This window comes from Cydia amplana, chromosome 8 (assembly GCF_948474715.1).
Source record: "Cydia amplana chromosome 8, ilCydAmpl1.1, whole genome shotgun sequence".
NCBI lineage: Eukaryota > Metazoa > Arthropoda > Insecta > Lepidoptera > Tortricidae > Cydia > Cydia amplana.
The window spans coordinates 18,065,348-18,090,513 of NC_086076.1; the positions used below are offsets into that span (position 1 = coordinate 18,065,348).

The 25,166-nt window shown below is 38.6% G+C and overlaps 2 protein-coding genes across 2 annotated transcripts in view; both read left to right on the forward strand.

The window, feature by feature from the left end:
• The window catches only part of LOC134650142 (uncharacterized), a 53,170-nt gene extending 46,271 nt beyond the window's left edge, over nucleotides 1-6,899 (forward strand). The window contains exons 2-4 of the mRNA XM_063504999.1: nucleotides 4,335-4,500; nucleotides 5,646-5,767; nucleotides 5,945-6,899. Coding sequence (XP_063361069.1) covers nucleotides 4,335-4,500; nucleotides 5,646-5,767; nucleotides 5,945-6,640 — 984 coding nt within the window. The 3' untranslated portion in view covers nucleotides 6,641-6,899. The remainder of the gene's footprint in view (nucleotides 1-4,334; nucleotides 4,501-5,645; nucleotides 5,768-5,944) is intronic.
• Nucleotides 6,900-14,489: 7,590 nt separating this feature from the next.
• LOC134650380 (uncharacterized) lies at nucleotides 14,490-15,235 on the forward strand. Its single transcript, XM_063505334.1, has one exon. The coding sequence runs from the start codon at nucleotides 14,525-14,527 to the stop codon at nucleotides 15,233-15,235; it is 711 nt and encodes a 236-aa protein (XP_063361404.1). The 5' UTR covers nucleotides 14,490-14,524.
• Nucleotides 15,236-25,166: the final 9,931 nt, after the last annotated feature.

Below are 25,166 nucleotides of genomic sequence, written 5' to 3' on the forward strand. Positions count from 1 at the left end.
ATGGGCATTTCCTTAAACATAGTCTTTGTCTATTACAGGACGTTAAGGGCGTCGTCGATAATTGTCGTTTAGCGTTTGACAAAAACGTAAGGCAAAACAATAGATTTATTAACATGTTATTGTTTAATTGAATTATTATTTATTTTATACGTGACTTTCGGATGTCGTGCGGCGTGGATTTCCTTCCTTAATGAACCTACATTTAAGTATTTCATACATATTTAACGTACTATGGGGCTATTAGGGCACACATGATCCAGGCTACGTAGAAAGCATTCAATCTACCTACATTTAAATTGTTAGACATGCGTTATACCACCCGATGACGATATCTTGCACTTGCACAAACTAATAAGAGATACGCATATGCTAAAATTAATGGCTTACATGGGTCTTAGAACATTTTGACATGGTCATTTGCCATCAATAATGCATTTGCACTTCAGTGCATGACGTATGATTCATTATGGAACGACATATGAGACTGTAACAGCAACAACCAATTTAAACCCAATTTAATTCATATGTAGCTAGATATCTAATCTTCATTGCGCGTCAAACGTCATTCATGTTTTATATTTGCAGTTTTGTTTGGAATTATTATGATCTTATAAATTGATACAAATATTTATTTGATTAAAATATCAGTACATAATTAAGTTTCTCATACAATGAAATTAATAACCCAAGTCTTGATAGGTTTTATGATGAACTAGGTACCTGTATAATAAAAACTAAAATTTAAAACTAAACTTAAAAATAAACTATGGTTTCAACCGATTTCCACAGATTAATGGGAGGGCTTTTTGTACCTACATTTAGCAATGCGCGTGTATCGGTTGATATGATGATGTAACGTTTTAATCGTTACACTTGCAGCCGTAAAAAATAATAAATGTGACGTTCCACGGCAAAAGGTACCTTATGGCACTTGGCGCCTACGTCGCATAGCGCCGCAATAATAATAGCGCGCGGCGGCGGAGCGGCGTTAATAATAGCGTAAGCGCCAACGGCCATAAGGTACCTTTACCCGTGGGACGTCACAAATATCTCAAATTTACACCTGCTAGCTTAGGTTAGGTTAGCCAGTTCGGTGTGACATTTCGTGATTTTAAATCGAAAATCTAGGTGATCGAAAGTTGTTCTTAAACGACATGTTTAATGTATGTAATACTGCAACATATGACGCATATATTATTGATTATTCTGGGGACGCAAATCCACTTTATTTTTCACAGTTCTTGTAACAGTGGCAGCATATTACGGTATTTGCAATAATACATTCCATACTTTTTTATATTTAAACAGATAAAGTTTTTTTTTGCTCGGGTCATTAAAAAAAATTAAAAATCGATCTGTTCGGTCGTAGATGAATAAAAAGCGTTCGGACATTTCTATCAGCTTAATTTGTTTATGTGCACGTAGGTCGAGATTAAGTTAATGACAGGTACAAATTGAATGAGACCAGTGCAGTGTTAGTGCAACAAAATATCCCGTTGCAGCAAAATTGCACAGCCAAGTTTGCCGCTAGTGGTGAGAACAGCAGCCTTATCGAGTCTATTTACAGACCCGACTTAGTACCTACATAATTATATACGACCGGAATATGAACCGTGATTACCTTTTGTATTGTCTTCGAGCTCTCGATATTTCGACGGAGTTACATGCATCTTGTTCACGGGTAACTGAAGATAGATCCCGGTCGATATGCCCAAATGTGAAACTAACCGTGAATCATTCAAAACTGTTAATCTCAAGAGTCAAAAAACAGACTTGATTCCTAAAGTTAGACTGAGGAAACTCGAGTATATATACCAACACTTGTTGCGCTCGATTAGCGTGTCAGATCTACGTGGTCAGGGCGTGGGAGCGTTAGCAACAACTGTTGGCGCCAAGGACTACATTAAAAACATTATACTTGAGTCTAACAGTGGACTCGAGTATATACCAACACTAGGTTGCGCTCGATTAGCATGTCAGATCTACGCGGGCAGGGCGTGGGAGCGTTAGAAACAACTGTCGGTGCCAAGGACTACAGTCCATCAATAATTGGTCTAAGAGCTAGCCACGGAAATAGGTATGCAATTTATAGAGCAACGAAATCCCTACTACTTTTCCCCCAAATAAAACGCCTGGCATTGTTATATTTGAATTATATACATAATTAGCTATTATATCACACCAAACACATAGCTCTATAAATTGCACACCTTCAATTGATTTTACAACCACTTTGTTGCCCATCCACTCCCACACCCACCGCTAGACAGCTGCCAGGCGCCCGGATTAATTAATAATGATAGTATGGCATACTAACTAGAGGGATTTCGTTGCTCTATAAATTGCATACCTATTTCCGTGGCTAGCTCTCCGGCTAAATATACTTGAGTCTAACAGTGGACTCGAAGGACTCGAGTGTATACCAAACCAACACTAGTTGCGCTCGATTAGCGTGTCAGATCTACGAGGGCAGGGCGTGGGAGTGTTAGCAACAACTGTCGGCGCCAAGGACTGCAGTCCATCAATAACATTTAACTTAGAGTTGGACCAAACTAACTGCACAGCACTGATTTCAATAAGAGCCAACAGGAGTGGTCATTTCTCCATACAAACGTACTCGACTGTTTTCTCCGTGGGGTTTGAATCTAGAGCAATGATTTTTTCAACACAGATTAATATTGTCAATATCTGTGTCGGATCGTTTTGCTTTTTTTGATATTTTTGTTTTTTAAGGCGCTAGAGCCCTTCAAAAATGGCCAAAATGGCCTAATTGACTATGCCGCAATGAGAGGCGTGCTATTGAAAACTGACATCAATTAGTCAAAAAAGCAAAACGGTCCGACACAGATAATGTCATAATCATTTAGATTTCCAAATTCGGTTACGATTGGTTAAGTTTTGGACGAGGAAACAGTCGAGTACAAAACCTCGATTTTTAATATTTTTACGCAGGATTTTTCGCCTTGTCCTTATCGCACTAGTTTTAGGAGCCGCTTCCGTTAGCGAGACGGGTATATTTACCTAAAATATTTAAATCTTAGATCCTGTTGGCTCTTATTATTCATAACGATGGGACTTAATCGCGTAAAATTAAGTTAAACTCGCGCGTTTAGAAGATGTTTATATCAACTTTAGCCAGTCTTCTCCGAGACCACGGGGACAACGTCGTCCTCGAAACGTCGGAGGTACCTACATTTAAAACTTAATTTTACGCGGTTAAGTCCCGTCGTTGTGACTGATTTGTTAAAAATACTGTAAGCATTTGTGTCAAATTCATGTCTTTCTTATACAATATGACAATTTACAAAAAAATATAACACGGCGCAAAATTAGTTAGCTTAGACGGAATGTATAACTTTATATAAAAATCCCATGTCAACTTGTATTGAGATTTAAGATGAAATAAGTTCAGAAAAGTCCCAAGGAGAGAGTTGAGGTTATATAAATTAATTTTCTTTTTGAAAAATTACATTTAGAGCTCTCATATTAATATACCGAATACACAAAAGACAAAGTAAACGCCGTAAGTTTTTCAGCCGTAGGTTGGGTTTTGACCGAAACTAGAGTAAAACCGGGACCGTTTTCGTTTTCTGCAAAAAATCCGGTTTCGGTCGGACACAAACAAGTACTAATGTATCAAAGCTAATTCTGCGTCAATTTATCAAGCCTACATTAGCAACATCTAGCGACTCAATATGCCATAAACATTACGCAAACTTGCATATTCATGAAACCAGTAACTACCGCTCCTTATACGTGACCAATGATATATTTACTCTGTCCCTTTAAAACAATAAGACTTCCAAGGTCTCTGAAGAAGACTTGAGTAGACTGATGTCTTGTCAGTACTAACAGCACACTTAAATGACTATTTATATACCTTAACTCATTGCAGTAAGGTTTAAAATTGGTCAGTTACTCTGTTCGCTCGCGTTTTCCGTAAAATCGGGCGGATTGTGAGGAACAATGGCTGCCACGAATTAGAGACGGAATCAGTAATCTTCTAAACAATAGATGTTAACCGAACCCCGAAGGCCGGTGTAGCAACGCACGGCTACATATTATGTACTTGGAAAACAGATGTGTAAGAAAATGGGCTATCTGTTGTGAAGGTAATGGTACCACTAGGTATCTCGCATAATATTCAACTATTGTGAGCAAGATAAACAAATGGTATCAAAAACAACAAATATTAAAATGATGAAATCTTATCACGTTATTTTAAAAAATCGATGTAAGCTATCACCTTAGCTAAGCCCCCTGGACACAAAACTGTTCATTGAAAGCAAAATACTGACCGCGTAATGTTCATATTTTATTATCTTTTTCTTCAGATATGCGCGTGTGGTGCGCTAGCAGCACTCGACGGCTACAGCCCGCAGCAAGACCCAGACCAGTTCCACATACAGACCGACGAGGACGACGAGCGCTACTTCCTTTACCAGACCCACAACGGGCAGTACAGAAAGGAGCGCAGGCTGAAAGATGGATCCGTTGTCGGTGAGTATAATTCAACATATACCTACAGACGAGCGCTACTTCCTTTAACAGACCCACAACGAGTAGTACAAGAAGGAGCGCAGGCTGAAAGATGGATCAGTTGTCGGTGAGTACAGATTAACACGTCCAAACCAGGAGCGCTACTCTCACAGACGCTCAACTTCCTTTAACTGATCCACAACGAACAGTACAGGAAGGAGCGCAGGCTGAAAGATGGATCAGTTGTCGGTGAGTATAATTCAACATATACCTACAGACGAGCGCTACTTCCTTTAACAGACCCACAACGAGTAGTACAGGAAGGAGCGCAGGCTGAAAGATGGATCAGTTGTCGGTGAGTACAGATTAACACATCCAAACCAGGAGCGCTACTCTCACAGACGCTCAACTTCCTTCAACTGATCCACAACAGTTGGTGGTGAGTACAGTACAGGACCGACCAACACATAAAGATGGAAACGATTAGAGCTACCGTTCTACCAGACACACAACGAGCTATATTACCGCAAGGAGCGTTAGGCGGAAATACGGCTCGGTTTGAAATAGACTTAGTTTTTCATAGAAAAAATTGTCAAATATGACTCGTCTCTCTTTAAGTCACGGTCTCTGACATTACTTAGATAATAGAGCGATATTCGGCAATAGTTTTGCTTGTTGTTTTCATTAGATCTACATATCTCAATTTCTCTCTCTGTATTTCTTTCGTTCTCTCTCTCTCAATTGTAGTCTAGAGTAGTCAGAGATCTGTTTGGCCCATAGACTGGTAGAGAATGCCATTTGGCATTAAGTCCGCCATTTGTACATTGGTGTATATATTTTGTGCAATAAAGTTTAAATAAATAAATATCTTAATAGGTTTAATTCATTGAAGCCACCTAACATATTCCCTCCATATTAGTCAGCCCAAAAACAATTAAAACTGAATATTTGTATATGCTACCTACTTGACTTCCTATGTCTTTAAATGTATCACACATGATAACACTAAAAACAACAGACAAAAACACATACTTAGTGTGGGTGGCCACATGGTAAACTATGATCTCGTTTTGAGACATTTACTTATCACGCCCACAACGAAATAGTTTTTATGGACTTGCTACTTATTTGGACCACGTATTTATTTTGATGTGGTTTTTATACAGGTACGACTGGATGGGTCGGTGCAGACGGCTACCTACGGTTGCAAGACTACATAGCTGACAATGAAGGCTACAGAATATACAAATCTAAGACTGTTTTTGTGGGACAGAACCGACCTATTGGGGTATGATGTTTCATAATTCCATTAACACATTATCAATTTCGTTTATCATTCTCAATAACTCACCATTTTTTTTTACAACAAATGCTGCAGCAAAATGCAAATTCCCCGCCCGAACTATAAAACAACCCAAGAAAAAGTGAGCCCTTTATCTTTTGCTCATCATTTCGCATCTTTCAGGAGTCACTGAAAATAGCAAAAACCGCACCAACAGACTCTGGCTTCGGCGTGACACCCGCACCAGCCCACCGACAGGTGCCAGTGAATCGAGGCACCCCTCGCTTCAGCACCACCACCCAAACCCCAGTGCCATCTTCAACCTTCGCCCCGCCTTACCCCTCGGAAGTTTCCATCACAGCTCGCCTCCCGACCTCGACACCTCGCGTTCACGTATCGCCAAACTCTGTCGATACCTCAACCCCGCACTACGACTTCAGACCGATAACCTCAAGCGAAGCTTCACCTCCAAACTCGTACGACACTAACAGCATCGATGATGGCTACTACGCCAGCGACAGCACACCATACAGAAGAGTCGACATCTACAACCCAAATTCTTATAGACACGCGGATGCCTGGCTCGCTAGGCAGAGAGCCGGAGCACAGATCGGCGACGGTTACACTCCTCAATTCCCTGGTTACGATGGCGTAGCGTTTAGGAGAAACGGGTTCAGGTATTATCTACCGAAACAGTACCATGAGGAGGAAACCGATAGTTCTGACGAACGGACGGGCAGCTTCGGATACGTAGACCCGTTCGGTATCCGCAGAGTCATATACTACAACACCTCGCCAGGACAAGGATTCCAAGTACGCAAGAACAATAGATATGTCGGCCATGACGCCACGCCTTACGACCCGAGGCCGTTAAAATAAATTAATGTGCTTAAAAAACTTTGTAAGTGAAATATAGTTACCTAATTAAATTATTAACTTTGAATCAGTATTGTTCACATGTGACTAATTAATGGAGACAAAACGATTTTCGAACGACGCGAACACTTAGCCATTAATTTTACTTGTAAGTATAATTAAGTAATTAAAAATGTAAAAAAAATGATGCTCATAAATTAAGTTATTTAACGAATAACTTGCGTTTGTAAAATGAGTGTAATGAGTTATACTAATTATGTTTTATGAACACGATTAGGTATAAAAGCAGTAATAATATTTTAGTTGTGAAACTGCACGCTTAATATTTTTAATTGTGTAATATATGATCAAAATATTTAATGTATATATTTAGATTAAGTAAGTGCCATCACAAACATTGTACCTACTTATTTATTTTATTAAAAATCACATCGTACTTACCTAGTAATAATAAAAAGACAAAAGATAACAATGCAGTGATTCCAAATCCAAACGTATTCTTTCTATTTACAATATTATGTAAAAATGAGAAAAAATACCGTTATGTCAATAAAAAATCAAATAAGGGCATTGTGACTATCCTTATAAAATACCCACGCCTCAAAGTTAAGGTCAATGAACTCATAAGAGGTGATTTTGTCTGTAAAAGGACTAGTGTAGGTAGTTAATGTATTCAGACTAAAAAAGTTATCCAGATAAAAAAAAACCTGCGTAGGTACTTGATTCGACCACTGTTTATTTGTTCACTCAATTATAGCTTGCCGCTAAACAAGATTTTGAGACCAGACATTTCAAATCTTTTTGTGTCGAAAATTTATACTTTCTGACACAAAATGGTTTAAAATGCAGGTATTTTTAATTTTTTTTTTGCTGTGAAAAACAATACCTCGACATCAAAGATGCATCTGCCATACCACACATCGTCTTTTGATTTTTTTTTGTGAAATCTATGAATTTCTTAAACCTGCTTATTCATTCGTAAAATGTTGGAGCCGCACACGCACACGTCACGCAAGCGGTGTGCCGTCTCTCATAAGGGTCTGTATACTACAACGCGCACGTGTACATCTACGCACACGCATCCGGTGTGCACAGGCCTTAAAACATAAATAAAATCGGACACAAATTTCGAAAGTGTCTATTATCATATACATCATAATTTTAATATTGTACATATCAACGCTCAGAGTATTCCCGCCCACTATAATGACCTTTTATTAACTTTTGATTTAAATAACATACATGCCATTCTTGTTTCTGAATCCTGGCTCAAACCTTGCTTGCCGTCCACCTCATACTCACTGCCTGGATTCCAGTTGGTGCGGAATGACCGCTCCGGTAGAGGCGGTGGTGGGGTTGCCATCTATATTCGATCTCACATTCCTTTTTCTATTATTAGTATGTCACCCTCTTGTTCCAACGAAGCAGAGTATCTATTTCTTGACATTTGCTTATCCCATTCAAAGATTCTTCTTGGTGTTTTTTATTCTCCTTCTATGCACATAAGTTACTTTTCTTCACTTGAAAAACTCCTCGAAGACCTTAAGCCTTCATTTAATCATCATATTATTATGGGTGATTTTAATACATGTTTATTAAAAAATGATTTCCGATCCAAATCATTAAATTCCTTAGCTAGCGCTTGCGACTTAGCCATTCTCCCTTCTGGTCCTACTCACCACTTTCCCAATTGTTCTCCATCTTTACTGGATCTGACTCTTGTTTCCTCCTCAAGTCATGTTGCTAAATACGAGCAATACCCGGCAGTAGAATTCTCTTACCACGATTTGCTTCTCTTATCTTATAAAATTCGACCGCCTAAATCTAAACCCAGAATCCTATTACAGCGTAGTTTTGGTAGAATGAGCGTTGAGCAGTTGTGCGATGATGCTCTTCAGATTGATTGGAGCGTGATTTCTAAGGCTAGTGATGTGAATGACAAACTTCTTTTATTTAACTCTCTTCTATCACAGCTTTATGATACCCATGCTCCGATCCGCCCCGTTAAAATTAAGCATCTTCCGGCTCCCTGGCTGACCGATAACATACGATCTTTGATTGCTAAGAAAAACGTAGCTAAAGCTAAATACAGGATAAATCCATCAGATAGAAATAAGGAAAAGTACCATACGTTGCGTAACAGATGCAGCACTGTTTGCCGTGATGCCCAGAGACGCCACATCCACTGTTCCATTGAAAATGGCGATCCTACTAAGACCTGGAAATTCCTTAAAACATTAGGAGTAGGTAAATCTCAGCAATCCCCTGTGAATAAGGATGTAGATCTTGATTTGCTCAACCAGCATTTCTCCGCTTCTGCTACTTTCAGTGGACCGGTCAAGACTCAGACTCTCAACGATCTCTCTAATTACACAACTTCTGTATCCTCTCAATTTACTTTCTCAAAATTTTCCGAATGTGATGTTAAGAAGAACATACTATCGGTATCCTCCAATGCTGTTGGAGTAGACAATGTGAGCCGTAATATGATCCTCCCACTTCTTGATCTCCTTGTTCCTATCATTACCCACATCCTTAATAGTTCTATTTCTTCTAGTATTTTCCCAACGCTTTGGAAAGAAGCTCACATAATCCCTTTACCTAAAAAGTCTAAACCTTCTTCCTTTTCTGACTACCGCCCCATATCCATTCTTCCTTTTCTTTCCAAGGTTCTTGAGCGCTTAGTCCATCAACAACTAACTTCCTATTTAAATAGATATAGCCTCATGAACCCTTTCCAATCCGGTTTCCGTTCCGGTCATAGCACGGTCACATCGCTTATTAAAATCACTGATGACATCAGAGAGGGAATGGATAAAAGGATGGTGACGGTATTAACGTTGTTGGATTTTAGTAACGCGTTTAATACCGTCGATTTTGACATTCTCATTTCAGTATTATATTCCCTTAATCTATCACCTCCAGTTCTTCAATGGTTTAGAAGTTACCTTGTTGGTCGTCGGCAGAGAATTAAAGTAGAAGGTTTTCATTCCTCTTGGTCCAACATTCTTGCCGGCGTTCCGCAGGGTGGCGTTCTATCCCCACTTCTCTTTTCGATATTTATTAATTCCATCACTAGTAACATTGTCTCTTCTTATCACTTGTATGCTGATGATTTACAAATTTATTCTCAGGGTGTGCTTGACGATCTTCCATCCGTTATTAATACTACAAATAATGATTTAGAAAACATCTTAGACTGGAGTCATCGCTATGGTCTCATCGTCAATCCATCTAAAACGCAAGCAATAATTATAGGTAGTTCAAAATTAATCTCCCGAATAGATTTTTCTAATTTACCAACGATTTTATTTAACGGCACACAGATTCCTTATTCTTTTCAAGTTAAAAATTTAGGTATAATTATGGACCGTACTCTATCTTGGATTCCCCAGATCAATGAGGTTAGTAGGAAAATGTTTGCTGCTGTAGGATCCCTACGGCGGCTTCGTAACTTTCTGCCGCTCGCTACCAAAATTGCGCTTGCTCATGCTCTGCTTCTCCCCATTTTAGATTATGCGGATATCAGCTATCCCGATCTTTCTGTAGAGCAACTAAATAAACTCGAACGTCTTCAAAATCTATGCATCCGGTTCATTTATGGCTTGCGAAAATATGACCACGTCTCCTATTACCGTTCGGAGCTCAAGTGGCTCCCCATACGTTTGCGACGCAATTCTCACATTCTTGCTCACCTGTACGGTATTCTCTTCAACCCCTCTACCCCTATCTACCTGAAGGAGCGATTCAAATACCTCTCTTCTTTAAGATGCTCCCAGAACTATCTGCTTGCCCAAATTTCTTCTTCTTCTAAATTCTATAACGATTCTTTTACCTTCCAAGCAATTCGGTTGTGGAATGCTCTGCCGTCTGAGCTAAGACATGCTAAATCGCTTCCCATTTTTAAGGCTCAACTCAAAACTCACTATCTGTCCCTTCCTCAAACTCGTTAATAATTACATTCTGTCTGTCTGTCTGATTCTGTGTTGTGTGATATATTTATGTATGTATGTATTTATTTATTTATGTATATATGTATTTATTTATTTATTTATATATTTATTTATTTATATATCGCATTAATGTATGTAATCATATTGTAATATATTTAGTTGTGCTGATTTTGTTTTTTTCCTGTTCTGGCTGTCCATTTATATTTGCTACCCTTATACATATTTCTTCCCGTCGAAAATGTCTACTACCTGAAGGTTGTCTGGAAGAGATCGCTTTTTAGCGATAAGACCGCCTGTTGTTGCTTAGTTTTATGTTAATTTGCTGTATTTAATCATGTTTTCATTGTGCACAATAAAGAATATTATTATTATTATTATTATTTGTATCTCCGTTACAAACTCTCGGGTTTTTAAGCCCGGTCATTTATAAGGCGTGCGTGGGGATATAGATCCAACACGTAGAGGCCGTTTGGAGAGCTTTGATGTCATGTAGAACGCCTGCTGGAACCCATTCATGGGTACATAAATAGATACCCATAAACCGGTTTCAGCAGGCATTGGAGGCTATTGTAGAAAAATGGAAAGAGTCCTGGGCTATAGTTTAATTTGGCTGGAAAATAAGACTGGGCTATTGCAAAGAGTTGCGGACACCTGCCATAACATTGTGATATACAGTGTTATCGAGGCAGGCGGTGACTCGCCACTCGCTAGATGGGCACCTGATGCGCCATCGTACAGACGGCCAGGCGCAACACTGGCGTGAGCGGCTCAGGGGTGTCGAGAGGTGTGCTGCGCTTTCTCCGAAGTTACTCGCGGCGTTATGCCCTTTAACACTTCCACCCCTGGAGCATATAGCTCTAACGACTCTTCTCTGGACGGCCAATGAAGGCAAGCCAGAGCCGAGAGTCCTGCGGGTCCCCTTGGGGTCCACTCCGACCGACGAAGACACGCCGGAGACGGAGACCCTGACCGACTCTCTGGAGCACTCGGGTCCGTGGGGTCGTTACTCCCCAACAGCTCGCCACAAGCTGCCCTGCGGGCTATTATTATTATTATTATATACTTTTAATAAGACACTTTAATTAATATTGTAATTTTAATATTGGCTGTAGATGCTCCACAGTAACATAGTTGTAAGTTGGTGCATGTCTTATGTCGCGGCTAATAATTCTTCATTACACCGTGCAAATTTACAGGGACCTATTTGACTCCAGATTGTATCAGTATCATACATATCGAATAGAATTACAAAATATGACAGGCCGTGACATTGCAAAAGTACCTAATTATTTAATTGTAATGTAACGCTCTGTTATTTTCTTGAGTCGAATAGGGTCTCTACAGTGACGACGTCAAAATGGCGACTTGTTGCCGCGACTGCCACGGGAATTAATTTATACTGACTAGTGTTCGTGTGCAAAAAATAAAAAAGCACAGTCAAAACTTTTTTATGTCTTAAATGAGTAATTTAATTTACATTATCATGTCATTACTGTCTGTGCTCTCGAATATGTAATTTATTCTAACCAATTAAATAGCAATTTATTTGTCACTAATTGTTTTGTTATATTGAAAAGTATTATAAAATTATAATTACAAGGTATCTGTTTTATTTCTTCTAGCCCTCATCATCAACCCGACAGCCAGGAATACCTTAATATTAACCAACTATATCTATCTAACCGTCCAACTGGTTGAAATGTCTGGTTGGTGTAAGACGATATTCGACGTGGAGGTATGTTGATATAATATGCCGATTTAAAGTAAACCATCACGCTTACACACTTAAATAAGGTTGTGTTGTGATATAGTTTTTAGGGTTCCGTAGCCAAATGGCAAAAAACGGAACCCTTATAGATTCGTCATGTCTGTCTGTCTGTCTGTCCGTCTGTCCGTCTGTCTGTCCGTCCGTATGTCACAGCCACTTTTCTCCGAAACTATAAGAACTATACTGTTGAAACTTGGTAAGTAGATGTATTCTGTGAACCGCATTAAGATTTTCACACAAAAATAGAAAAAAAACAATAAATTTTTGGGGTTCCCCATACTTCGAACTGAAACTCAAAAAATTTTTTTTCTTCAAACCCATACGTGTGGGGTATCTATGGATAGGTCTTCAAAAATGATATTGAGGTTTCTAATATCATTTTTTTCTATACTGAATAGTTTGCGCGAGAGACACTTCCAAAATGGTAAAATGTGTGTCCCCCCCCCTGTAACTTCTAAAATAAGAGAATGATAAAACTAAAAAAAATATATGATGTACATTACCATGTAAACTTCCACCGAAAATTGGTTTGAACGAGATCTAGTAAGTAGTTTTTTTTTTATACGTCATAAATCGCCTAAATACGGAACCCTTCATGGGCGAGTCCGACTCGCACTTGGCCGCTTTTTTCTACTCCCGTACTTTTATTTGTCATTTAAAAGGTCGTACACACCTTTAAACCCCTATGTTATAGTAAAGTTGTCAAGACAAATCTTTAGTCTATTCCCTAAAAAAGTATTTGTGCATACACGCAGTATCTTTTTGGCGATTTTACGATACTTCGTGTAATGACCACTTAAAAAATATTGAATGAAATACAGTGTTGCCAACCTTATTTTAAATGTCATCTCTGACCAATAAGTGAACCATACACATGTTTTTCTTAAATTTCATTCATTCATTCATTCTTTTCCCGCCCGTACCCTCCATTTTTGCTACTTCTTGAATTAAAAATATTTGTTAAATTTACAATTTTATTTCAAAGTAAGTGCTTGGTCGTAGAAAAAGTATTGTATGCAACGTTGTTTAACTGAGTCAAAAAATACTCGTGGCGTCTTTATTAACAATTTTCGGCTTCGCCTCAAATTGTTACTCACGCCACTCGCCTTTTTTGACCCCTCTTAAACAACGGTTGCATAAAATACTATTACATACTCGTATGTATAAAAACTGTTGGAGCCCTGTGGGACGAAAGGTAGGCACATTTTACGATAATATAAATGTTCAAATATTAGAATTGTAGGTCTTAAAGTTTCTTGAACAAAATTTCGGTATGCGGATACTTGCGCCCATTAACGAGTTTCCCGATGTATCTACAGCGGTAATTAAAAATAAATAACATACCCAATTATCATTAGCATACGAAAAAGCAAACGTGAAATCTATTCAAGTTTTGTTTTGACAGAAATGGACCATTTATAAACAATATCGAGTGTGGTCTGGAACAGTTGTTGCAGCTGCGCTTAAGGTACGGTAGTGTTACGCAATTTAGAATAGTCATAAAATAAGATATACATTTTTACAACTTTTTTTTAGTCCGATAATGATTAAGTGTCACACGAGCCTAGCCGCCGCTATACAATCGAAGTTATGCTCTCATTTTAAAACTACATTCTGAAATAACAGAGATGAAGATTCAAGTAACATAGTGCAGGTATATCTATACCTGGGGCCCGTTTCGAAAGTCCTTTTCTAACAAAAGCTGTTAAAAAGTAAAATCCGCTTGTATTACAAGTTACAAGCTTTTGAGACAGGAGCCCCAGGGGCCCGTTTCCGTGTTAGAAAGGGACTTCGACTTGTATTACAAGTTTCAAGCTTTTGAGAAACGGGCCCCTGGTACTAGTTTTCATTGCTAGAAATTGTAACACAAAGAAATCGGAGCGAGTAGAAGTTTTATAAACAAAACTTACCTATATCGCTTTATTTTCTTCTATAACAATTTTTAGCAACGAAGACTAGTACTACCAGACATAGATAGTTGGATGTTACGTCAATGTGCACGCCAAGTTTCATGTAATTTAAGCATGTCGTTTTAAAATAAATGCGTAACTAACTTCGATTGTATGGGTAGTGGCTTATTGGCGGATTCGTGTGACTTTTAAAAGTTTATTTTGTGTAGTCTGTGAAACTATCAAGGTTACTTATATTTTCCAGACGCCCTGCAAAATGCTGCGTCTAACAATCTGCCTGTTGGTGATCAAAACGGCATTCGCTGTAAATGCGTTCCCGAATGACAACACAGGCTATCATCCAGTTGGACCGGACACCAACCTGGTATTCAACTTCCAGCAAATAAGACGAGACCAGCCAGCTCAAGTCGAGATGAGGGAAGAAAACATTCACAAGTACAGGAACAGACCTAGAACTACTAGTACCACCCCCATACCTAGCGATGAAGACATGAGCCCAATGCGGGCGGAAAATCCTACTCCGTACACGGCAGAGCAATGGAATGCGGTGCTAAAAGCCCCGAAATATGACGGCCCAGTCGCAAACTGGAAGAACGTGCCCGCCCCTCCTACCTTCCCCCATTGGGACAACTTGGCAAACAACCAAAACAATTACGAGAACCAATACAGGCAGCCCATCGTGGTCACAGAAGAGCCCCAATGGCAGGAGCCTGAGATTCGCAGCCGTTCTGTGTCAAGCTTTCCTTCAACAGTTGAGCCGATGACTTTTGCCCCTGTGACGTATGCACCGACGTTTGCTCCAAGGTTACCCGTGCGACACCGCTCCAGAGGCAACCATAGATTCAACTGGGACGATGTAACCACTCAAGCCGCAACCACGACGCCCATCAACGTTCCGACGGCTGCACCGAGTCGCATGCCGCCTCCATCTGTACCCACCCTGTCTCCGTGGTATGACGGTTTCTAGAGCTGGTTTGACTTAATGATGTACATTAGAAACAAATTAATAAACGACTGATACCTACTTCAATTAAGACTTAATTTCTTTTGTAGTTAAAACCTCATTTATTGAAAAAGTTGTAAATTCTTAAGTACTCGTACTGCATAAATAACATGACCGCAGGAATTTTGGCGGATAAATATGAAATCGATTGAGTATGTATTGTAGGTAGAGTTTTATATCAGAAATTCTTTAATAAGTTTCGTGATTCTTCTTGAAAATTAATAGAACAAAGTGAGGCAGTGTCATCCTCATTACATACGTCATACTTGAGTAGAAATCTGACATTAATGATGGTATTGCCAAACTTTGTCATAGCAAATGCCATTGCAAATAATTTGATTTGTTCCCAAAGTTGTGCCATGCAGAGTTAGCTTGGTCTAACTCTAATGTCAAGAGCGATAGAGATGAAAAATAAAAAAAAAATAGTGAGGTAAAGACAGACATTCTTCAGTTTTTCGACGTTCTCGATAAAGCCCCACTTATCAAGAACGTCGAAAAACTAAATTTACCTTCTTTAAAATAAATTAATACACTGTTAGTTTGTGAGTTTTTCGGAACTTATGTACTTACGAAATATCATTTGATATTCACCAGTCGCTTTTCGGTGAAGGAAAACATCGTGAGGAAACCGGACTAATCCCAATTAGGCCTAGTTTACCCTCTGGGTTGGAAGGTCAGATGGCAGTCGCTTTCGTAAAAACTAGTGCCTACGCCAATTTCTGGGATTAGTTGCCAAGCGGACCCCAGGCTCCCATGAGCCGTGGCAAAAATGCCGGGACAACGCGAGGAAGATGATGATGACTGTTAGTTTGTATGTATGAAGCTGTGTTTAGCGTTTAACAACAAAACCCCGCTATCAATGTTGCGTTTCCATGCATTTCATTGAAAATCAGAGTTGGCAAAAGTGTCCACTGTATCCCTACACTGTAACCCTAACTTCGCCATTGGTGACTAACTTCGCCCTTGTAAAATATTAAAATAATATTTTACCAAGAAACAAATATTCATTGAATTCACAATAAAATGAGCTCCACCATAAAGAAAAAGACAAAAAATCTAAAATCTGTCGTAATATCGTATCTTTGCGACCCGTCCCCAGTTAGCATTATTCCATATACTAAATGTTGAACACGCCTATGAATCCCATAATACAATTTATAGCGTTATCATGATTTAATGCTAGTTAAGGCGAAGTTATGTACTAAAGGCGAATAATTTAGGATAATACGTGTTTTTGCCAACCATTATTTTCAATCAATTGCAACATTGATAACGACGTTAGTTTGTCAATGTAAAATATTAAGTAAAGAAATGCACATAGTCATGTAAATGCTGCAATTTTATTCCAATAATCATTTTCCCACATTATTATAAATCGGCGGAAATCTAAAGCTTAGCAGGCTCGACGATCATAGGACCAATCCCAGGGTACGACCCAGGGTAGTACGATGGCACCAGAACTCTACCGTTCGTGGAGGGGAAGAAACCGCTTATGAAAGGGAGACTTGGCAGATTGAAGCTCGGCAACGAGTTAATCCAGTTGGTGAAGTAGGAAAGGGGCTTGCTGGTATCCAGTTTGACCAATATAGGCTTAGTGTCTTCAAGTTTAGGGAGTTCAGGGGCTTCTGGTAGCTTTGGCAGTCCTTTAGTTTCTTCTGATTCCTTTGTCTCAGAATCTTCCTTAGGTTCTTCGATCATCAGGGTCCTCAGAGGTATAATTGGCGAAGGGTAAGTGAGGTAAGGGGACATCAGAAGGTGGGATTCCGCCGGAATCATTGTTTCCTCCGGGATGGCTGGAGCAGCCAAAGCGGTTCCAACGAGGCACAGAGCTAGGATAAACATCTGAAAACATAGGCGTTATTTTAAAACTCTTATCTACATTATAATCAACCAAATGATTTCCACTACTAGACCCTCCGAAGCCTTCCTTAATGGTTTTCACCGGGGTCCCTTTGTTTCTCATAAAGTTTTAAGTCATAATAAATTGTTTGTCATATTATCATTAGTAATAAAACTGAAATCGTTAACTTTTATATAGATAGGTCAGGTTAGGTTAGGTTTGTTTTATGGCAATCCTGAAAAATGACCCGTTTCTGAACCAAATGAATTATGACTAACGAAAATACATAATGACTTAAAACTTTTTGGGAGCAGGCAGGGGCCTGGAAGGCCTATCCATTATGCCCGATGCGATGCCAGACGATTCAACAGGCATTATGGTCACCTTAGTGATTCTCTGCTTGGTGGTGGTGCAAAAGTTATTTTTATATTAATAGTTAAGTATTTTTATTTTTTTTGCCTCACCTTGACTTGTGTACAGCTGAATCTGCTATGAATGTCTTGAGAAAGATACGCCTTATATACAGACCAAATCGGTAAGAAATAATTATAAAACAATAAATATGAAATTAATAAATCTAGCTTTCTTATTTTGCGGTAAGAGATATTTTAAGAGTTTTTTTTTAGACTAATGATAATGACACATGCACAACCACTACATGATGAGATTTAGATCGCTTCAATTATTAAGGTGTATTTTCGCGATTAAATATCAATCTCAAAGTAAATAAACTAGTAGGTATTTGTTTTACAATGAAGGAACAACGTCTTGAGGGTCGTCCAGAAAGCATGTGATCATATTTGGCCTATTTTTGAGCTATTTAGGGTTCCGTAGTCAACTCGTCTGTCTGTCCCTCCAAGGCTTTGCTCGGTGGTCGTTAGAGCTAGAAATCTGCAATTTGGCATGGATGTAGGTATAGTTAAATCTATCTTATCAATCACGCCTACAAAGTGGTACAAAAACCTAGTATATTTTTTAGGGTAGGTATGAAAAAAATTATGAGCTTAATAAAAAAAGCGGCCAAGTCGAGTCGGACTGGCCCATGAAGGGTTCCGTATTTAGGGGATTTATGACTAAAAAAAAAACTACTTACCTACTAGATCTCGTTCAAACCAATTTTCGTTGGAAGTTTGCATGGTAATGTACATCATATATTTTTTTTTAGTTTTATCATTTTAGAAGTTACAGGGCACACATTTTAGAAAAAAATTATATTAGAAACCTCAATATCATTTTTAAAGACCTATCCATAGATACCCCACACGTACCTATGGGTTTGATGAAAAACATTTTTTTGAGTTTCAGTTCTAAGTATGGGGAACCCCCAAAATTTATTGTTTTTTTTATATTTTTGTGTGAAAATCTTAATGCGGTTCACAGAATACATCTACTTACCAAGTTTCAACAGTATAGTTCTTATAGTTTCGAAAAAAAGTGGCTGTGACATACGGACGGACAGACGGACAGACAGACAGACAGACAGACATGACGAATCCATAAGGGTTCCGTTTTTTGCCATCTGGCTACGGAACCCTAAAAAACGCTAGTAGGTAGATGGAATAGTCCCTATGACATTGACCTTAGATGCTTTTTCCTTTTATTTTGGAACCCTAAAAATGCGTAAATGACGTGGGTGAAACACAAAACTGTAGGTACTCAGGTCTTTCCTGTAGACATACCCAAAAGTTAAGGGCTATAAATGTTAATGTAATGTATCCCTTCGCTATCCAGATGAACATGTACTCCTTTTATTTTAATAAGTATGATATAATCATACCTACTCGGGCTTTTTCTAAAATAAATATCGAAAACCCGATTCTTTCAAATATGGACATTTTTGGGCTCATTCTACTCAGAATCGACAGCACTCTCCGTCCTACCATTAAAAAAAATGTCCCAAAATGTCCATTCCATTACGTCACGTTTTTAGTATGAGAAAAATGTTCACTTGTATGTAACGTGACGTAGTGGAATGTACAATTTTCATACAAAATTTTGGGACAATTTTTTTTATCATCAGGATTGAATATGCTAGTGATTCTGAGTTGACCCACTCACATGCCCACAAACTGTTAATAACTATTGTCCACAAGAGAGAAAACTTGTGTGTTCCTCAGAACTGTATCTACAATTGATACAGAAAGAAGAGGAAGTCGTAGAAGTAAAAATATAACTGACTGTTTTGTGTTAAAATAATCACAATTACATGGAATTTCTAAATTGGTTGTTGTACGAGTATATAATTCTACTTGTGAACGGGGGTAGGTACGTCGTGACTGTCGCGACTGTATCAATACTGTATAGCGATATCGACGCTTAGTATCCATACAGTCTAGTCTACTAAGATCGCGATAGTATAGCGATGCAGAATCGTATTAACGTGTGCTAGGGTATATGTGGCTTTCTATTAGGGAAGGGTATCAGTGTTGTAAACTTGTAAATAACGCTTATTTTTGGGCTTAAAGGCTCGAGCCCTCAAGACTCTTAAGTCTTGAAGACTCGACTATATTTGAGAATTGTATTTATTTATTTTACGCGTATGGATATAAGAAATCGTCTTTGCCGCCTATGAGGCGTTCAGCCTCGAGAGTCTTAAGGGTTCGAGTCTTTAAGCCTCAAAATGAGCGTTATTCACAACAATAGTCCTTATGCTTCATCTGCACAATGCATCAATAAGGACGTTTCTATCAGAATTTATGTTAGAATTTCAGATGGAAGCTCCTTATTACACTTAAAGTATAAGTACCCTCCTGTATGGAAAGCCACTTATGACCAGGCGACAGCATCATTGATGCTGAATCGCTACAAAAAGTCGCGGTATGCGACCTGCCTTAAGCCGGCTTCCCACGGCCCGTTTTTTCACAGATCTGACCGCGCCTCTACAGGCCGAAGATCGTGGGAACGGTCGCATCCGACGAGGCCTGTCGTCACCCGTCCGATCCGTCGGGAGTCGGTAACTTCAAAGGCGCGTCGCGGCGCGGCGCGACGGTGCCTGTAGGGGCGCGTCTGCGTCGGTTCATTTCACCTGGGACAGCGCACAGGCCTCGTCGGATGCGACCGTTCCCACGATCTGTCGGCCTGTATAGAGGCGCGGTCAGATCTGTGAAAAAACGGGCCGTGGGAAGCCGGCTTAATCAACCGCACAGGCATCCACAGGCGTGGCGCGATCCGGCCTGGCCTGTAATAAACACGGGCCGTGGGAAGCCGGCTTTAATACGAAGTTTCAAGTTAATCGTTTAAAAAGAAGTTCGATCTCGATACAAAATTTCAACCCTCAATTTTACCCCTTTAAAGGGTAAATTTCGAAATACCGTGAAAGTACTTCTCATAACCTTTGATGAAGCGTTCTTGAAAGAAAATTCAATTCTTTTATTTAAATAAGAGCTCCGTGAACAGTTTTATATCCATTCCATACAAAAGAGAAGGTATCCTGAGAGGGTTCTGGAGGTTACCTACCATAACTTAAGAGTAGGGGTGGGTGCTGTTAATAGCATTTTCATATCAGGTATGGAACAGTGATGCAGTGTGGGCCCGAATAACCAAATGACTTTAACAATAATAGACCAAAATCACTTAGTTTACAAATATTCCTAATTATCTTTTTTTTTGTCCACGGGGCACTTACGGGATCACTTTGGTCTTACAAATCGATTAAGTATGAGTTTTTCTCAGATACCGTTTTACGTATACCTACAATTTGGAACAGTTATAGCAATTACCACCACTAACAAATGTGAATACATCACATAGCCGCTTATATCTAATTATTATTTGTACAATACATAAGGAATTCATAGTTAAAGTTTTTTGGGTAAAGGATGACTCACGTTAGACCAGGCCGTGTCCGGGCCGGAGCTTCCGGAACTTCGTTTTCTATAGAAAGCATCACGTGATCACGTGATCACCGGTCGACAGTCATCTCATCATCTGTCATAGAAAAGTAAGCTCAGGAAGCTCCAGCCCGGACACGGCCCGGTCTAACGTGAGTCATCCTTTATTGTATATTTTTATCTTTTAGTATCATCCTGCAGAGTGCTGATTCTCACCACAGTCTAAATTCGTATCCATAATTGATTTTTAATTACCATTTAATGGTGTACTCAGATCACTATTTGATTTTTATAGTGCAACTCTATTAACTTTTTGTGATATAAGTTAAAGTATGCTAGGTTGTACCTACTTATTATTTTCTCACGAAAAGAAACGGATCACATTGTATACGAAAATGCTATTCAAAGTGTAGTGACTCGTTTTCATTGCTTCTGTGGTTTTCTTTCTAGAACATGTCATGTTAAAAAATAAGTCAATAATTTTATACCAATTTTCAGTCATTTTATTTCACAGCTGTTGACATTGTATGTACATTTAAAGCTTGGGTGTCTCAACGATCACAGCACCGGGGTACCCTGTGTAGTACATTGGAGAATACAAAATCTTAGGAGGACGTGAACTGAACCAGTTGCTTATGTAAGACGGGATGCTGCTGAAGCTAGGGAAAGCGTTGATGAAGTTGGAGATGAAAGAAGGAGGCTTGGGGACTTCCAGGTTGATCAGGACGGGCTCAGGCTTGAGTTCAGGTTTGGGGAGTTCTGGGGCTTTTGGGGGCTCAGGTAGGGGCTCTTTTGGTTCTTCTAGTAATTCTTCCTTCGGCTCTTTATATGGTTCAGGGAGTTCTTCCTTCGGCTCTTCATACGGTTCAGGGAGTTCTTCCTTTGGCTCTTCAATCGGCTCTGGGATTTCTTCCTTCGGCTCTTCATACGGTTCAGGGATTTCTTCCTTCGGCTCTTCATACGGTTCAGGGAGTTCTTCCTTTGGCTCTTCAATCTCAGGGAGTTCTTCCTTCGGCTCTGGCTCATTGTACTCCTCTTTAGGCTCAGGTTCGATCCTCATGTCCAGGGTTTTCATCATCATGAAACGTGTGGGGTCCGGGTAATTGATGTATGGGGATGACAGTATGTGGAACTCCTCCGGTATTAGTGGTGCTTCTCGGATGGCTGGAGCAGCCAGCGCGGTTGCGACCAGGCATAGGGCTGCTAGGAGAAACATCTGAAAAGAAAATATTTTTTATATAATATATTTGAACTTAGTAAAACAAGCTGATTGTTATAATAGTCTCCGCCACGTAAAGTTGTCTGGAAGAGATTTTTTTAGCAATAAATCGGTCATCAATCATCATGTTACATCTTCTTGATTTGTAACTTTTACTGTTTCTTTATTATTGAGTATAAGTTGTGCATTAAAGGGGAAATATTTTTTGTAATAATTATTTATGTTTTAGTTCTTACCTTGACTTTGTATTGGTACAGTTGAAACTGTAATGAAGTTATTAAGAAAAACACATCTTATATACAGATAAAAATGGTAGGCATAATTACTAAACCCATTCGAAATTAATAAAAAGTAACTGTTCGTAATTTAGCTACATACTTTTGCGGTTAGAGGCACAACAGATTACAGCTCATATTAATCCATTAGGATTGATGAAATTTGGATAGCTGCAACTATTAGTAGCTTATTAGAGATTATTCGTTATATTAATACCTAATACAACCGGCTAAGTGCAAGTCGTTTTCGTGCTCAGAAAGTTTTGTATATAAGGTCAATGTGGCTAATTCCGTCATAGGGTCTACTCCGTCTACTAGCGTTTTTTCTCGAACAACGACTAAAATTGATAATTTCATCGACAAATCAGCGATTACTTTTAGTTTCAGCAATCAAAAGCAGGTGGTTTATTTTTCCTGCGATTGAAAATCAAAGAAATATCTTACGCTCGTACAGTAGGTACTGATCTTTGTAGGTAACAACATTATGAAATAAATTATTGTTTTAAGATATGGGAGGCAAACAAGCAGAGGAATCGCCTGACAATAAGCAATCACCGTCGCCCATGGACACCTGCAATACCAGAGGGGTTGCAAGTGAATTGCTGGCCTTTAAAAATTCAGGGGAAATCACGACGAACGACGAGCGTAGAGTCGGTTTGTGTAAAAATAGTCCCTATAGGTAAAAATATTTGTTTAAAAAAAACCTTGTCCCCCTACCTTGCCAATAGGTGGTGGTCAGTTTACAAAATGCTCTGAGATTATACTTTAAAGAGTGTCGTATTTTATTGGCCAAAATTATGCAAACACCTTCTTAACTTCGGTAACTAGGTACCTATAATATAGTACGGATCCCTTTGTTTGACATAATGATTGAAAGTCATAATGATTGTCAGATTATCATTAGTCATCATTCTGAAATCATTAACTTTTCAGGAATTTCCTAAGGTTATCCTATAGATAGGTTAGGTTACGTTTGTTTTATGGCAATCCTGAAAAGTTACTCGTTTCTGAGAAAAACCAAATTATGACTAACGAGAATGCGGACAAACAATACATTATAACTTAAAACTTTATGGGAAACAATAGAGACCCATATATAGTATCATTATCAAGCTTATACAATTTATACATTGTAGGTATGTCATGCCCTGATGATGGAGACCGAAAATAACCAAAGAAACTACAAAACAGCAGCAACACAGCTGCAAAATCTAACTCAACGAAAAGTAGGTTCATTAGAACGTTTTAATAATGTAGTATTGACCGTCTAAAAACTTATTACCTATGTAATTACCTAATCAATAATTGATTCGTACTTTCTGTTCTGATTGTTTCTATAGGCAATTTGATGTGGTTTCATGACTTTCATACACGAAAGAACTATTGAACTTGTGAGAAGACCGGTCGTAACATAAATGTATATAGACTCTGTGCCGAAAGAGAATAAGAGTCGTGGAATGTATTGGGCCCCATACTCTTCCACCATTCCACCATACCATTCCACGACTCTTCTCTTTCCGCACAGACTCTACAAAAGTGGTCTTAAAATATGACCGCCATGTCATACCTGCCGTTGTATTAAATTGAATAGGTCCCAGGGTTCCATTTTGTTGAATTGCAATAAGTAATCACTAACTATACTTTGGAATTTAGTATTAGCTTCTCAGTTAAAAAATGGTTGTATATTTAAAATTAATCAGCAAAGATTAATACGAAAACGCAATAATCATTTTATCTAATTCCACTTTGCGATATGAGCAAGGCAGGCAATAGCAGAAAGTTACATTGCTGTATTGAATCTTCAGAAAACCAATTAAGCCGTTAAACTTTAGACATAGGTATCGTTTTTCAAGTTGTAATTGAATTTGAGATCTTTTGCAATTATGTACCTACTTTCTAAAGTAATGATTATTTATTTTAGATAATCTATAATCTGTACTTTCTTTTCGAGGTGTTATTTTTGACACAAAATGTTTTTCATCAATTTTGTATTGCTTTCAAGGTACCAACTAGTAATTAGGTAGGTACTCAGAAACTAGTATTAACAGCGACATTTATTTAACGTTGAAAATTACACAATATAATTATCACGTTTCTAATTAATCGACTTGTTTGCTTCTAAAATAATTAACGTAAGTGCGAAACTGGCTAAAGTTAGGAGTTTCGAGTAAAAATTATAGGAGTTTCTCAAAATAAACATTACCTATAGCTTTATGGTAACGCACATAGTTACTTTTATTTCAAGAAATAAAACCACAATGAACTATAAAACGTAGTTTGTATTGAACTAGTATGCCTTTTATTTACTTATAATTATTATTCTAGCTAACCATAAATAGGTACCTATACGCATACAAATTACAAAAAACGTATTACACTACAATTATTGTAAATGTACCTATTTATTACGGTCCAGGAACCAGAAAAATTACACCACCTGGATAACTTGTAAAATAAGATCTGTACACACTATTAGGAATCTTAGGATTGTTATAAGTGAAAGAAGGGAAGAAATTCAAGTTGTTTATTAAAGGAGGAAGTGTTATATTGGGCAATGATATGGAGGGTAATGAAGACGTTGATGGTAACATGGATGATAATGACGATACGGATGGTAATGAGGGCAAAAAGGAGGTTAAGGATGATAATGAAGGTAAAAAGGAAAACCAATCAGAGATGCCGCGATTCCTTTGAGAGACAACTTTTAAATTTGTAGGCCTTGAGTCCGTAT

Excerpts from the sequence above, each read along its gene's own strand:
- LOC134650380 (XM_063505334.1), top strand. The coding sequence starts at position 14,525 with ATGCTGCGTCTAACAATCTGCCTGTTGGTGATCAAAACGGCATTCGCT.